The sequence below is a fragment of the Rousettus aegyptiacus genome, unplaced genomic scaffold (genome assembly GCF_014176215.1).
Source record: "Rousettus aegyptiacus isolate mRouAeg1 unplaced genomic scaffold, mRouAeg1.p scaffold_m13_p_6, whole genome shotgun sequence".
Classification (NCBI taxonomy): domain Eukaryota; kingdom Metazoa; phylum Chordata; class Mammalia; order Chiroptera; family Pteropodidae; genus Rousettus; species Rousettus aegyptiacus.
In genome coordinates this window covers 86,526,459-86,541,808 of record NW_023416309.1, presented here as the reverse complement: position 1 = coordinate 86,541,808, position 15,350 = coordinate 86,526,459, and the positions used below count along the sequence as shown (strand labels likewise).

At 33.9% G+C, this 15,350-nt stretch overlaps 1 protein-coding gene across 2 annotated transcripts in view; it reads left to right on the top strand.

Annotated features, from left to right (window-relative positions):
- USP32 (ubiquitin specific peptidase 32) overlaps positions 1 to 15,350 on the top strand; it is a 158,010-nt gene that overhangs the window by 54,679 nt on the left and 87,981 nt on the right. For both annotated transcript variants that reach the window (XM_016143364.2, XM_016143363.2), the window contains exons 3-5: positions 7,475 to 7,580; positions 9,931 to 10,049; positions 15,190 to 15,349. In XM_016143364.2, coding sequence (XP_015998850.2) covers positions 7,475 to 7,580; positions 9,931 to 10,049; positions 15,190 to 15,349 — 385 coding nt within the window. The remainder of the gene's footprint in view (positions 1 to 7,474; positions 7,581 to 9,930; positions 10,050 to 15,189; position 15,350) is intronic.

Here is a 15,350-nt window from a genome sequence, read left to right as displayed (position 1 = left end):
AGCCATCTGATCAAAATAATTAACACTGAGATATTAATGATTAATAGAATATGCCATCACAAGGAGTTGTCTTTCATAACAAAAGAGCTTATTCTCCTAGATTTTCAACTATTAAATTTAGGGAAGTTGTATTTTTGTTTTGTTATTGTAATTTTCAGTTCTAAAATTTCCATTTGATTTTTCGTTATGTCTTCCATTTCTATGCTGAGGCTTTCCTTCTTTCCATTCAAAAGTATTTACCCACGTTTCTTTGGGCATTTTTATAATGGCTCCTTCAAAGTCTTTGGTATGTACAGTATCCATCTTACGTAAGTGTTGATGCCTGTTGATTGTCTTTTCATAAATGAATTAAGACTTACCTGGTTTTTTATATGCTGAATAATTTTAGATTATAGTCTAGACATTTTAAATTTGTTACAAGATTCTGAGTCTCTATAAATCCTATGGAGACATTGATATATTTGTTTTATCAGGTCATTGATATTGATGAGTTCAGTCTGCAAGTTCCAACCAGTGTTCTTTTGATTGTGGTTCCAGTGTTAGTTAAGTTTTCAAAGACTGCAGTGTTATTTGAATCTTTCCTACATGTTCCTTACCTAGTGGCCAGTCTGGAACTTGGACAGTGATCTACCCTAAATTTTAATTCTCACACTTTGTTATGTTGTTTAGGGGTCAGATCACGTATGTGCAGTTAAGAGGCACAGTTAGGAGGTGAACCCAGCAACTTTCCTGAGCTCCTTTTTCCTCTCAATATCCATAATACTTTTCCTTTTCTTGGAGCTCCCATTTTCAGTCCTTTATCAGAAAGCTGGTGCTTTAGTTACCGTGCTGTGCCACACACTTCCTGTTATTGTGCCTGTGTCCAGAGCCAAGCTGTAGGACAACAGAGAAAGGAAAAAACAATGGCATTTGTCTCACTTTCTTGGGACCTTAACTACTCTGATTGGAGAGCGTGATAGGCCGAATAATGGCCCCTCAGATCTCTAGATCCTGATCCTTGGAAGCTGCATGTGGCATGTGTTTGTGGAATTGTGGTAGTAAATATTCTAAAATGCCAGGTTTATTGCTTAATACTCTATCTGAAAATATTTTTATTAGAGAAACCTTCCTTCACTACTGGATATAGATTTGTATAATTACAGTTTGAGATTTTCAATAGTGATTACTCTGAAAATTTATTGTGTGGGTGATATTGTTCTAATGATATTGAAGATATTTATAACTTCTTTTGTTTTATAATGTGTTCTAGTTGCCCTTGTGATTTAATAAAATAAAATCCAGATGTTGACAGTGTATATATCACACCCTCATATAAGTTGAATTAAGTTTTTATTTTCCCATTCTCTACAGTTATATAATATTTACTTAATAGTTGGGTAGTACAGTGTTTAGGTAAATGTAAACTACCAGTGGTTGTAGGTAAGAGCATGAACTGGCATACATTTGGGAAGAGCTTGCCCTGAGAATGCCTGGCTCTTAGTTTGGAAGGTAAAGTCAAGCTAATAGTGGTATTTTACTATAGTTTGCTCATTCCTGGTCTAGGTGAGACAATTTTTAACTGTCAAGGTAGCTCTCAGAAGCACCTTGCTTACTGAAAGTTTTACTTTTAAGAAATAGGATTGATAATATTCCTAGATCCAAATTTTCTCCATCTGAAAAGACTTCTAAAAATCTAAGAAAATAAGCTTTCAAAACCAAGACACTTATTAATGAGATGAGGAAGATTTAGAGTAAGCACATATATGGGAAGATGTATATACCTGTTTTTTGATGAAGGTTTTACAAAATGTTGTGCCAAGAAGTAACGATTAAGTTCTTTATTTTTCTTCTTCACTGTGTGTCCCTTACCCCCATTCAATGCCTTGCACATAGATGCACAATAAATATTTATTCTGTGAGGTATAATTTTTATTACTTATTTAGCTTTATGAATAGTTTGTTTCCTTTTTTTAATTGGGAAAAGGTTATGTTATTTCTTGTTTTCAGATAAGTCCAAATTTTAAATGTGTCTATCTTTGTGGAATTATTTCCCTTGGTTATTGTGCCCTTATGAGAAAAACTAGCTATTAAAGCTAGTTGTAGGGAGAATGTATTATTTCAAATACATTTAATATAAAATTTTTCCTAAAAATTCTTTTCTTGGTACATTTACACAAATACTCTGAAGATCTGTTCATTCTAAATTTTTTCATTGAAATTTTTATTGATATACAGATGCACATGCAGTTATTAGGAAAGAACACAAAGAGGTCTTTTTTATACTTTGGTAGTTTCTCCTGAAGGTAACATTTTGGAAATGCATACATAATACCACAACCAGGATATTGACACTAATATTATCCACTGATATTTTTCTGCTTTCTGCAGTTTTATTTTGGTGTGTGTTAAATTCTATACATTATTGTAACTCTTGTGGGTTTGTGTATTCACCATCACAAGTCAAGATACTGAACAGGTGGGACAGTCACCAAAGCTTGATGGTTGGATAACCTTTGGATTTTCTGGTGTTACAGGTCTTCTGTTGGTAGAAATCACAGTATGGAACCTGTGTGCAGTATGGTTTGCTGTTGTCCATTAATCTTTTAGTACTATCTTTGATTTCTGATTCTGATTGGGTTTGGTATGAGTCACTCTTTTTTTTTTTTTGTTCCTGAGTATTGAGTCCCTCATCCAGGTGTGTTTGAAAATTCTTTTGTTTGTCCGTACAGTCCTGAAAAAGGATCAACAGCTTAATTGTACTGGTATTTTGAAAGTTATGTAGTGACATTTTATCGGATTGAAAAATAGTCCCTATTACTGATTTTCATTGTCTTTTTTTTCCTCCCTCATTAGGGTCAGTATTATTTTTTAAAATAATCTCTGGAAACCACATTAAGTCCACACCAGCCTATTTATTTGAAGGATAATAGAATATTTATTTAATATCCTTGAACTCCAAAGAGATACCGCCTGAACCATTTTAATTATCATCAGTCTGTTTCTCATTAGGTTGTTTGAAAGCATCATGCCATAAGGGCCAATGAAATTATCCTGTGGATAATTATATAGTTTATAGATGTTATGGGAGGTCCAAATAAAAGCAATTTGTTTATTTGAAACTAAACCTTTTCTTCAGAGATACTATATTACTGTGAGGGACTTTGGTTGTTGTTTATTAATATATGCTAGTTACTTTATTATTAGCTTCTTTGCAAATACATCATTTGGTACTTTGAACAACTACATGTGGCTGGTTTATCCTATTAATGGGGATTTTAACTTTGCACACTTGGTTAAGATTGTGTTTTCCTACTGATTCAGGAATTTTTATTCTATGATTTTATTATGTGATTTAAGTCATTTGACATTTTTTCATGATGCAAATACTGATATTATTACCATTTTATGAATGAGGAAAAGATACTGAGGCTTGAAGTTAGGTTACTTGTCAAAATAGGAAAATTAATGAGCAGATCCAGGATTCAAGTCTGTGTATTCAAATCTATATTGGGTACTGTTGTATGTTGCTTCCCACCGATGATGATAATAACTAACATTTATGAAGTTATTTACCATGGGCCTGGCACTATGATAAACATTTTATATAATTAATTTATCTCATTTAATTCTTACCACACCATGTGAGGTGTAAATGTTCTAGCTGAAGCTTTAAAATTTATTCAAGGCCACACAACCCCTAAGTACAAGAGCTAAGATATGACTCTAGGTCTGTTTGATTCCACAGTTGTTAACCACTGTGTTTTACTGAAAACTCTCCTGCAATTGCATGCTCATACATTGATTTTTCATGTTGATTTTTTTACTTTTATGTAAAATGTATATTACTGTCTTACTTGGTTAATTGGACAACTGTTTTGTCTGGTGACTGTGACTTCATTTTTTCGCCTTAGGTCTTTGCCAATATGATATGGCTTGTGAAGGCAATTGGGAAATACATATCTTTTTTCCTTTCTTTTTTCTCTTTTTATATTTTTTAATAGATGACACATTCTCATGGTTCAAAGGTTTAAAAAAAAAAAAAAAAAAGAACAGTGAAAAATCTTTCTACCTAGTCCCCTAGCCACTTAGTTTCCTTTCCCTGAAGGAAAGATGTTACCAGGTTTTGATGTACTCTGTCTATTAAGATGTATCTTATAAGTATGAATTAGAATACTTACTCTATTATTTAAAAAATTGCCCTCGTAGCAGTTTCCTTAGGTTTCTAAAACACTTTGTTACCCTGGAATTTATAGTATCTAACTCTTAGGGATTCCTTTTTCTTCCTTCTTCCACCGCCTCAGAACATCTAAGTTCTCTTTCAATGAATTTTAATTATATAATGCAGTGTTATTAACTGTAATCACTACATTTTACACTATATCCTCGACCTTATTTATCTTACAGCTGAAAGTTTGTACCCTTTTATGAACCTTATCCTATTTTCCCCACCCACCAGCCCCTGGCAACTTTTCTACTCTCTGTTTCTAACATCTAACAGACTGTTTTTTTACTTGTCTTTCTTTTCTTGGCTAATTTCACATAGCATAATACCCTCATGGTCCTCTGCATTGCCGCAAATGGAAAGATTTCTCTCTTTCTTGTGGCTGAATAATATTTCATTGTGTATTTGTACCACGTGTTCTTTACCCATTCATCTGTTGATGAACACATAAGGTGTTTCCATATCTTGGTTATTTGGAATAATGCTGCAGTGAATATAGGAGTGCAGATATATCTGCAATATCCTGTTTTCCTTTGGGATTGCTAGATTATATGGTAGTTCAATTTTTAATTTTTTGAGGAACCTCCATACTATTTTCCATAGTGGCTGCACCAATTTGCATTCCCATCAACAGTGCACAAGGGTTTCCTTTTCTCTCCATACAGTACTGTATAAGATTAAGGTGTACAGCATTATGATTTGACTTACATATTTTATGAAATGTTACCACAATAAATTTGCTTAACACCCATCATTTCATGTAGATACAGAAAAAAGAAAAATATGTTTTTGTGTGTTGAGAACTCTTAGATTTTACTCTTAACAACTTTCCCATATATCACACAGCAGTATCTCTTTGCTTTTGTAATGATAGCCATTTTAAAGGTGTGAGGTGATATCTCATTGTGATTTTGATTTGCATTTCCCTAAGGATTAGTAATGTTGAGTACCTTTTCATGTACCTGTAGATCATTTGCCAGTCTTTGGGAAAATGTCTATTCAGTTCCCCTGACCTTTTTAAAACTAAAAATTAATTATTTATTTAATTGATTATTTATTTTGCTATTGTGTTGTGTGAGTTCTTTATATATTTTGGATATATGTATAGGTATCCTTTTTGTTTTGTTGGTTTCTTTTGCTTTGCAGAAGCTTTTTAGTTTGTCGTAGGCCCAATTGTTTATTTTTCCTTTTGTTGTCTAGAATGAGTATGTGTTTTGGGTTAGTGTGGTGTTTCTCAAATTTACCTGATTATAAGATATCTCAGAAAGCTACTATTTGTTAAATGTGTATTTTTGGTTACTGAGGGAACAAGTAAGAGAAGAATGTCTTGGGTAGAAGAGTAGCCATTCTTCGAAATAGCATTTTAGAGCCCACAATCTTTGTAAAGGTAGCCCTAAGGCAGCATCTGCATATGACAGTACTTCACTACCATTCCCTAGTTTCACTGTTCACGTCCCTCCAGATTTATTGCTGCTAGTAGCCAGTGTGTATATTGCAGAAAGAGAACTGTATGCTCAATTGCCTTATTACTTCTGACCAAAACTGGATTCCTGGAAAAGAAGGAATGAACAAAAGATAGCCAAAAATGTTACTACCCTGCTTGAGGAATGGAGGTCCAGGTTATGGGAATGTGATTTTAGATAGATGCATTATCAGGGACATTTTTGGGATGTAGGGACCTGATAATGTCCCCTACCCCTATAGCAGTTGCTCACTCTGTTTCTTTAGTTTACTTTTGTCCACCGAATAATCTCAGCAGTGGGCACAAGGAGGAACCAGGAGAGGGAAGAGAGATGGCAAAGACATACTCATACCTTTTATTACCTTTTTACCACATAGTGCAGATGTTTCCCCTTGGCATCACTGAAGGTTCTTTGATTTGATTCATATTTTTAATCACTGTGTGGCAAAACATTCCCCTTCTACTCTGGTGCCAATAGAGTATATGCTCTCTGGGCACCACGTGTGTGGCTTTTCTGTATCAGGTATTTCCGAAACTTTTCAAGGCAGTTGTAAGATGTTCAAAGACAAGAATTATTACTCATATTTCTGTGTCATACCACACAGTGGGTAGCACGGTTTTATGATTACCCTATTACTTCGGGCAACAGTTTATAGAATCAGTCCTTTGTGTAAACAACTTCAGTGTTTTTGTACTATTGTTAATTTACCTAAAATTGTATTTAAAAAATGTCACTTGCTCTAAGAACTAATTATAAAAAATAAAAATATAAACATACAGAAAATATTTAATAGTTATGATTTTTTTTAAAAAGTCTAATAGGCATTTCTTTAGAGCCTTTTCCCAAGAAAGGTTCAAATTGAGCCCTTTGTCAAAGTAGAAGAAAACTGTAAAAATTGGTTTATTCAATGATTAAAAAGATTGTTTTATTCATTTGAAAATAATTATTTACTATATTATGGTAAAACACAGGGTTTATCAAGTTGACCTTTTGCCAGTTCCATAGACTGCTTATTCTTCCAAAACTAAAGGTCTTTCTTAACATTGGAGGAGAATCTGAAGCATAAGATTAATCCAAGTCTAAAATTAATTTTGCTAATTAAGATTGCTATGTTAGATTCAAAATCATTTGAAGAAAAATCAAATGATATCTGTATAAATTTGACCTAAAATGACTTAAGGAGTAAACAGATGTCTTATAGTTATCTGTAAATTTATTTTTCCTAATATTATTATTTATATAAATATTGACATAAATAGGAATAGTGAGTGCTGAATATATAGCAATCAGATTAAATCCTATCCCTCATGGCACTTACATTTTTGTTGGGAGTTTGAAGAGATAGATAATAAAATATACATATTAATTTATACATTTATATATTAGAATGTGATTGCCATTGTATTTCTGAACATTCAGTTAGAAAATGTCAGTCTTTCAAATTAAAATGCTACGTATAGTTTATGTAGAGATTGAAGAAAGTTCTGTAATCGCACAAAATCCTTATCACATTTTTGGGGCTATTGAAAGGGGGGACTGTTATCTTCCTGGACTTTGCTAAGGACTCCAGAGAGAAAGAGTAATTATTCAGTGTGTGAGCCAGTGATACATGTGCCTTAGAATGGGTATAATATATTCTTGGCCCATGCAATAAGGTATAAAAGAGGAACAGGGAGAAACTTAACATCATTTCACTGACGTTCACCAGCACCTTGTTTAGAGATGAAGATAAGATTTATTAAAGGGGTTATCTGCTTCAAATTCCTTAACAACTAAAACACTTAAGATAGGCTTTATCATTTTCTTCTAGGTGATTTACTGTTCTTTTGGTGGAACATCAAAAGGACTGCACTTCAATAATTTAATAGTTGGACTTGTTCTTCTTACAAGAGGCAAAGATGAAGAGAAAGCAAAATGTAAGTATTTTTTATTATCTCAAAATGATAATACTACGTCTGTTTGTAGAATGATACACCTTAAAATTCCGATGTCAGGCAAAGGATTTGAATTGACATTTCTCCAAAGAAGAATATACAAGTGGCCAATGAGCACTTGAAAAAATGCTCAACATAATTAGTTATTAGGGAAACATAAATTAAAATTACAATGAGAAACCACTTCACACCAGCTGGGATAGCTAAAATAAGGAAGAAAGATAATTAGGGTTGGTGAGGATGTGGGAAACTTACAGTCCTCATACATTGTTGTTGGGAGTAGAAAATAATACAGCCACTTGGGAAAACTGTTTGGCAGTTTTGTTAGATGAATCATCTAAACCCAAAAGAGGACGGTACCTTATCCATGACCTTTAAATCCCATAACCAGGCAAATGTTATAATGAGAGGACATCATTTATCTCCTGAATGTGAAAGAGATGATAACCATAGTTGATCATTATCCATCTCTGTTTCCTGGGATACATATTCATTTTTTATATTCTTTTTTATAGTTTTATTGCAGTATAATTTACATTCAATAAAATGCACATATATAAAGTGTACATTTTGAGACATTTATATACCCATTTATCACAATCAAGATAATGAACATATCCATAAATTCAGTTTTATGTATTAGAATTTACCTGTGACCCTAGTTTTTCAATAGCATCCTTCTACCACCAAACATATACTCTGGCTCCAGGCAGCCATTAATTAAAAATACCAGCTTTAGTGGGTCATAAACACAAACATATTATTAAAATTTCATTTTTATTATATAATTTTTTTAGTTTCTTAGAGGTGGTATAACAGAAGTACCATAAACTGGATGGCTTAAAACAACAGAAATTTATTATCTCACAATTACGGAGGCTAGAAGTTCAAAATTAAGATGTTAGTAGGGCTTTGCTCCTCTGAAACCTGTAAGGAAGAATTCCTTTTTCCTAACTTCTGGCGGTAGTCATAAATCCTGCTGTTTCTTGATTTATAGCTGAGGTTGCCTAGCTCATCACATGGCTTTCTTCAGACTGTGTCTTTCCTTTCTTCTTATAATCTGTCACATTGGATTAGGGCCCATCCTAATGACCTCATCTTAAATCGATTGCATCCACAAATACCCCATTCCAAATGTCACATTCACAGGTATTGGAGTCAGAACTTGAACATCTTTTGGGAGGATATAACTCAACCCATAACAGATGGTCAGAGCACTCCAGTAATACATACTCTCTCTAAGGGTATCGGCAACAAGTTGTGGAAGAATAGGCAGTGGAACCTGCTGAATCTTCAGAGGGTTGGAATGTCTCTTTTGTCTTTCCTTCTATGTTTCCAGATAAGGTCATATTCACAAGTACCTGGAGGTTAAGATTTCAACATATCTTATTGGGGAATGCAGTTCAACCCATAACAGCAGTATTCAAACATATATAAAATATGTACCTCCACTAACCCTTATTATTCCTTAACATATATTTGTCCCAGATCTTGTTTTTGTTTTTGTTTTGTTTTTAAAGAAATAAAATATTACAGCCAAGGTGAGGCTCTCTCTTTGTATTCTTCCATGGTCCCATCCCTGTTCTTCCCTTCACAGAGATATTATTCTCATGGCTTTGGTGATCTTTCATTCCTTATACAGGTATTTATACATTTATGACATTTTTATATATCCTTACACATGTTTTCACCTGGTTTGTAGATTTTAAATTTCTTTAATAAATGGTATACTATTTGTGCAATTTGCTTTTTCTTTGGTATTTATTTATCTTGAAACACTTAATTCCTTTATTGGGACTGCTATATAGTATTTCATTGTGTGTGTGTGTATATATCTCAGTTTGCCTATTTGCTTGTTGATAGACTCCCCCCTCCCAAATTTTGCTGTTAAAAACACTGCCCCAGTGAACATTGTTATTCATGGACATGCACATGTATGAGAGTTTCTCAAGAGTAGAAGTAGAGTTGCCTAGGACTTGAATCTCTAGCATGCGTATTTACCTTCACTAAATTTTGGCAAATTGTTCTCCAAAGTGGTTGTAATAATTCATATTCTCATTAACAGTGTAAAGGATTTCTGTTTTTTTCAATTTTTGTTACACTTTGTGATATCACATCTAAACATTTTTGCAAATTTGTTTGTGTTCGAAAAGATACTCACATTGCTGTTCTAATCTGTATTGCTGGGCTTTGTTTTAGGAATAAATTAAATTATATATTTATAAAGTACTTGTCACTAGTAATCACTCAATAATTGTTACTTTTCCCTCCCTACTTTCATGAGGATATATGTACTCTATGATAAAATTAATTTATTCTTTCTTTCTCCTAGACATCTTTAGTCTTTTTGCAAGCGAATCTGGGAGCTATGTTATACGGGAAGAAATGGAAAGAATGCTCCAAGTGGTGGATGGTAAAGTCCCAGATACACTCAGGAAGTGTTTCTCAGAGGTATATTTAACGATTTACGTTTCACCCTACCCGTTGACAGAGTATTGACTCTTAGTTGTATAATGAGTTTAGCCCTGATGAATAGATGTTTATGCGTACCATGTTCTTGACGTTTTTGTATTTAATGGTTGATTTTTCAACTGTGTGCTGCACTCAAAGGTTCATGACAGTTGTTACTGCTATATTTGTGAATCTAAAAGTTCCCAGTTCTACTGTAAAGGCAACTGCCTATACTTATGGTATAAGGAAACACTCCCACACTCTCATACCAACACACACATACATAAGCACACACAAGTGATCCTGCAGTAACCCAAGCATTGCTCACATTGTAGTGCCATTGCTTTTCATCATGAACGTATAGATATATCACTTATTTGCCTTGAGCCATTCTGGTACCTCTATGACCCATTAAGGCCTATTTTATCATTTATTTTACTTAGTTGATTTGCATTGTGAAATTTTTAGGTTTTAAAAACTTGTCATTTTATATTTTCATAATTAATACATTTTCGTTTATGTAAGTTAAACAGTAGACAGTGTGTCTTTAGCAGAGAAAATTTCTTTTTTTCTTTTTGGAGGTCTGCTAATATGGGAAAAGTCTCAGAGACAGGAGAGGTAAACTCTTTCACAAATTTCTGATTCTTCCCTGCAGTACTCAGTGCTGTTTAATTTCTTATGGATGACTATTTGACCCATTTTAGTTTCACAGATATGACAGTCCTTCACTGCTCTTGGGTCTCCCCCTCTTCTTTAATTCCTCCTTCTCTCCCCCATTTCCACCCTTGAGCTGTGGATGTTGCTGTTTCCCTTTAAGAAATGGATCTCTGAAGGTGGGGCATCACCTCCCACCTGTTTGTGGGATGCACCCTGGGCTTGGCACACCCGGGGCATGGTGCATGGCTCCACCTGGAGTGTGAACCCAGGACCTTCTGTGTGTGAAGCATACTTGCTAACCATTACACTATGGAGCCATCACCTGCTTTTGGTTTTATTCAGGGAGTTTTTATTCAGTTTAGTCTAGTTACCTTCCTAACTGTATAGACATTGATGGTCAGTACTTTAGCTATATGCATGTATGTGGTTCTGATATCTCTTTGGACTCTTTGGCTTCAGCTTTTCACTACTCTGACTTTGAGTTTTCTCGGTGTTGATAGCACCCAGAAATTTATCTTTCTTGCTTCTGAGCTTGGCTGTGCAGTTTTTGGTAGTGGTTATTTTGTTATTTAGCATTTCTGTTTACTCGGCATTTCTATGAATTTGGTGCAAAAGGACTGGCCTCATGCATTTTTGGTTCTGACTTATTGACTGAAAGTTGCTGTGATAGTATTTTAATTTTCCAGGACAGACTATGCTGTGGTATTTTTTTTTCTCTGATAAGAAATATTTGCTGGTCAGAAAAAAGGGTAATCTAATCTTTTCAGGACTAATTAGTTGGATTTTCCACAAAGATGTCAAATGCATTAATACTATGCTCATTTTGTGGGAAAAATGTGTATATTTTTTTTTCATTTTAACAAGGTTTATGTAGACATTCCCATTTTATAGATAGGAATTTACTGTGATTAGCTACCTGGTTCTCTAAAATTTAGACACAAATGCAGGTACATATATTAGATAATAATTAGCGCTATGGGGAAAAATAAAGTAGAATAAGGATGATAGGTGGTGATAGAAGGAGGTGGCTGAGTGTCAGTATTTTGTTTATGATAGTTAGGAGAGGCTTGTCAGATAAAGTGACATTTAAACAAAGAATTTAAAGGAAGTGAGAGAGAAAACCAGATATCAGGGTTAAGCACTTTCCTTGAGAGAAATATAGCAAAAGCCCCAAAGTGGGAATGTGCTTGACATGACTAAGGAACAACAAAGAGGCCAACTTAGCTGGAATGGAGTAAGTGAGGAAGTAGCAGAAAATGAAGTTACAGAGGTTGACCTTTACCCTGATTGAAATTATTACAGGATTTTGAGCAGATGAGTACATGAGGTTTTTGTTTTTGTTTTCACACAAAGCATGATAATTTTGGCTTTTATGTAGAGGATAGGCTGAACAGAGTTCCACTGAGGTATCTGCATAATCCAGGTAAGAGATGCTGGTCATTTAGATCATGGTGTAGCAGTGAGGTGGTAAGAACTTTCTAGATTCTGCGTTTACTTTGAAGATGGAATTGATAAGATCTTTTCTTGTATTGATTATGGGCTGTTACAGAAAAAGAAGAGATGACTAAGGTGTTTGGCCTTATTTAGTAAATGAGTTGCCGTTAGCTGAGACTACTGTAGAGGGAGATTTGGGATTTCATTATTAATTAAACTTAAGAACCATATTAGACATTCAAGTAGAGTTGTCAACTATGCTTTTTGACATAATAAGTTAGAGTTCAGGAGAAAGGATTTGTCAACTTATAGATGAGGATGAGATCATGTAGGACTGAATTTAGATAGAAGACAAATTGGAAGACTGAGTCCTGTATTCCAGTGTTTAGAGATTGGCAAGATGAAGTGGAATGAAAACAGGAGCCTAAGGAATAAATAACATGCGAGGAGAATCGAAAGAGAATGGTTTCCTGGAAGCCAAGTGATGAAAAATGTTTTAAGAGGAAGCAGTGTTTAACAATGTCAGATAAACTGAAAGTTCAAGTGAGTTGACTTCTGATCACTGAGAAGATTCAGCAACTGTGAGGGTAGGTCATTGGTGTAGGTCCTGTGGAGTTCAAAAATCACTGGAGTCAGGATACTAGAAGGAGTGTGCTCATAAGAGGAAATTGCAGTGGGGAAAGTGGAATGCTTAAAATTGCATTTATGGGTAGGGGAATGGTTAGTGAAAAAAGATAATAAGACTGTGGTAGTAAATAGCTAGGGTAGTGTATGAATGACAAGGTCTTTGGAAGAGGAAAGATCAAAGAAATCAGGTCAAGGTTTTAGAATACTAATCAATATGGATGGCTGCTTAAATCATTGGATATTTAGTGGATGGTAAAAACCCAATACTGTAAATGGGCAAATTTCATCTGATTCAACTATTTGATATATTTACCTGCTGTAATTTTTGAGTAATGTGTTTGATTGTATCCAAACCCCTGCTTTACAAGTTACTATGTTTTAATCAGTTTACTTATATTAAGATAGGCTTATTTGGACCTTCTATAACAATGCTTTGTGTTCCTTTTAGCACTCCTAAAAAAAACCCCTAAAACCATAAAAAGAAGCACTTTAGCTAAAAGATACAGATCTAGCACCTAGATTTAAGTGACATGGAATGGTTCTGAGCCTTTTCTGCCTTGGTTTTATTAGCCTTGACAGATGAAGTTATGAAGGAAATCCACATAGGAGTTGTATTTTTTTTTCTTGCTGTTTTTTTTTCGTAGTTAATTTTTAAAGGGGAAATTCATGTTTTATATTGTTTTCGAAAGGTGTATCGGTTTCAGGTTCTGTTTATTTTTAATTGCCTTTTATAGCATTGGAAAAATTTTCTAGACCACTATTATAACAATTTATAAAACGATACTTCCCTTTTGCTTTCCTTTTTAGAAGCGATCCATGACTGAAAAACATAAAAATTCAGGTTTGACAGATCAGACTTTGGTGCTACCAGATATACAGAGTAACTAACCCCAAAGGGCAAGTGGATTTCAGAGGTTACTTTATATTTCACTACGTCAGTCAGGCATTGTGGTGTATAGCGTAGGCACAGAAACTGTGTATAAACCTTGGATAGATTATATAACTTTTTGATGCTTCAGTTTTCTCTAGTGTAAAATGGGAATCATAATAGTATTGCCTATAGAGGGTTGCTTTGGAGATTAAATTAATAGAAAATGTTTAGAATGGTGCTCAGAGTCCTGTAAGTTCTCAGTAAATATTAACTATATATGAAGGTAGCGATAGTGCCTTTTGGCAGCTTTTTTCCTTAGTGGTAGATAAAGGTGCATTTTATATAACAAATTGTAGCTTCACAGAACCATCAAAACTATCATATTTCACTGAATCTAAGATGTCATCAATTATAAGATGCATTTTTATATATTATAAAGAAAGAAAATATCTGCCAGTGATAAAGGATACTATTGATTTTAAGGCTTATCCCAATGTCAGAGATATTAATGTATAAAAATAAACATCATCTTGTGGAATTTATACTGCTAACACTTTCTAGACTAAACATGAGGTAGAGAAAGAATATGGTTATGATCCCTAATCTCTAACACATGTTGGCAGTCTTCTCACTTGTCCCTAAAAACAAGTCTGAATGCCATATTCTTCCATTCAAAAAAACAGGACTGTCATCGCTGCCCTGTATGTTCAGATTGAACTGTTATATATTTGGAAACTTCTAGCCTAAACATATTGCTGTAATTAATAGGATATTACTAAAAAAAAAAATGTAGAAATTATTTCTATCATATCCCTTTTAGGTTATAAATTATCTGTATTCCTCAGTATCTCTGTCAGGATTAAAGCTGTCATCCTTCCTTGTATTTCCCTTCAGCCTTTTTCCCATGGAAACATCTCAATATAGGCCCTTTTGTCTTCCAAAGAGATTGACTTGCATAGTCATGTGATGGTCTTTCTCACCCTGGGCACTGTTTTTCTCCAGAGATTTAGTAAGGCAAATACTTGGAAAGAAAGAAAAGTAGAAATCTTCTTGTCTCTTTTTGTATTATAGTTGACTTATGAATAATTCATTGATGCCTTCTGAATGATGGCTCCTGGATAGTTGTTTTTAATTGGCTAATGAAATTTAAATTCCACACATATGTAATTAAAATATGCTAATTATGATTGAGGTGCTAAAGAAGGAGGATAACGCAAGTGAAAAACTGGATTTATTAAATATTAAAAGAAATGCAGTTTACTTATTGTAGGGTATACCTTAGCAAATAAAATGTGGCTTATTAGTACCAATGCACTGTTTTAATGAATTGATGAAATAATTTACAATTAACATAGATTTTATGCAAATAGGACTTCTAAGTACAATTACTCCTGAAAACAACTGATTTCCAAGTACAGAGCCTGTAATAGTCCTTAGATAATCCTTCCTTTAAGGGTAAATGTCAACTAAGTGTAGATTTCAGGTTGTGTGGATTCCAAGTAAGATACTTTAAAATTTTACTAAACCTATATTTTCTTGTTTTAATTTTAGGGTGAAAAGGTAAACTATGAAAAGTTTAGAAATTGGCTTCTTCTAAACAAAGACGCTTTTACCTTCTCTCGTTGGCTGTTGTCTGGAGGTGTATATGTTACCCTCACTGATGATAGCGATACTCCCACTTTCTACCAAACTCTGGCTGGAGTCACACATTG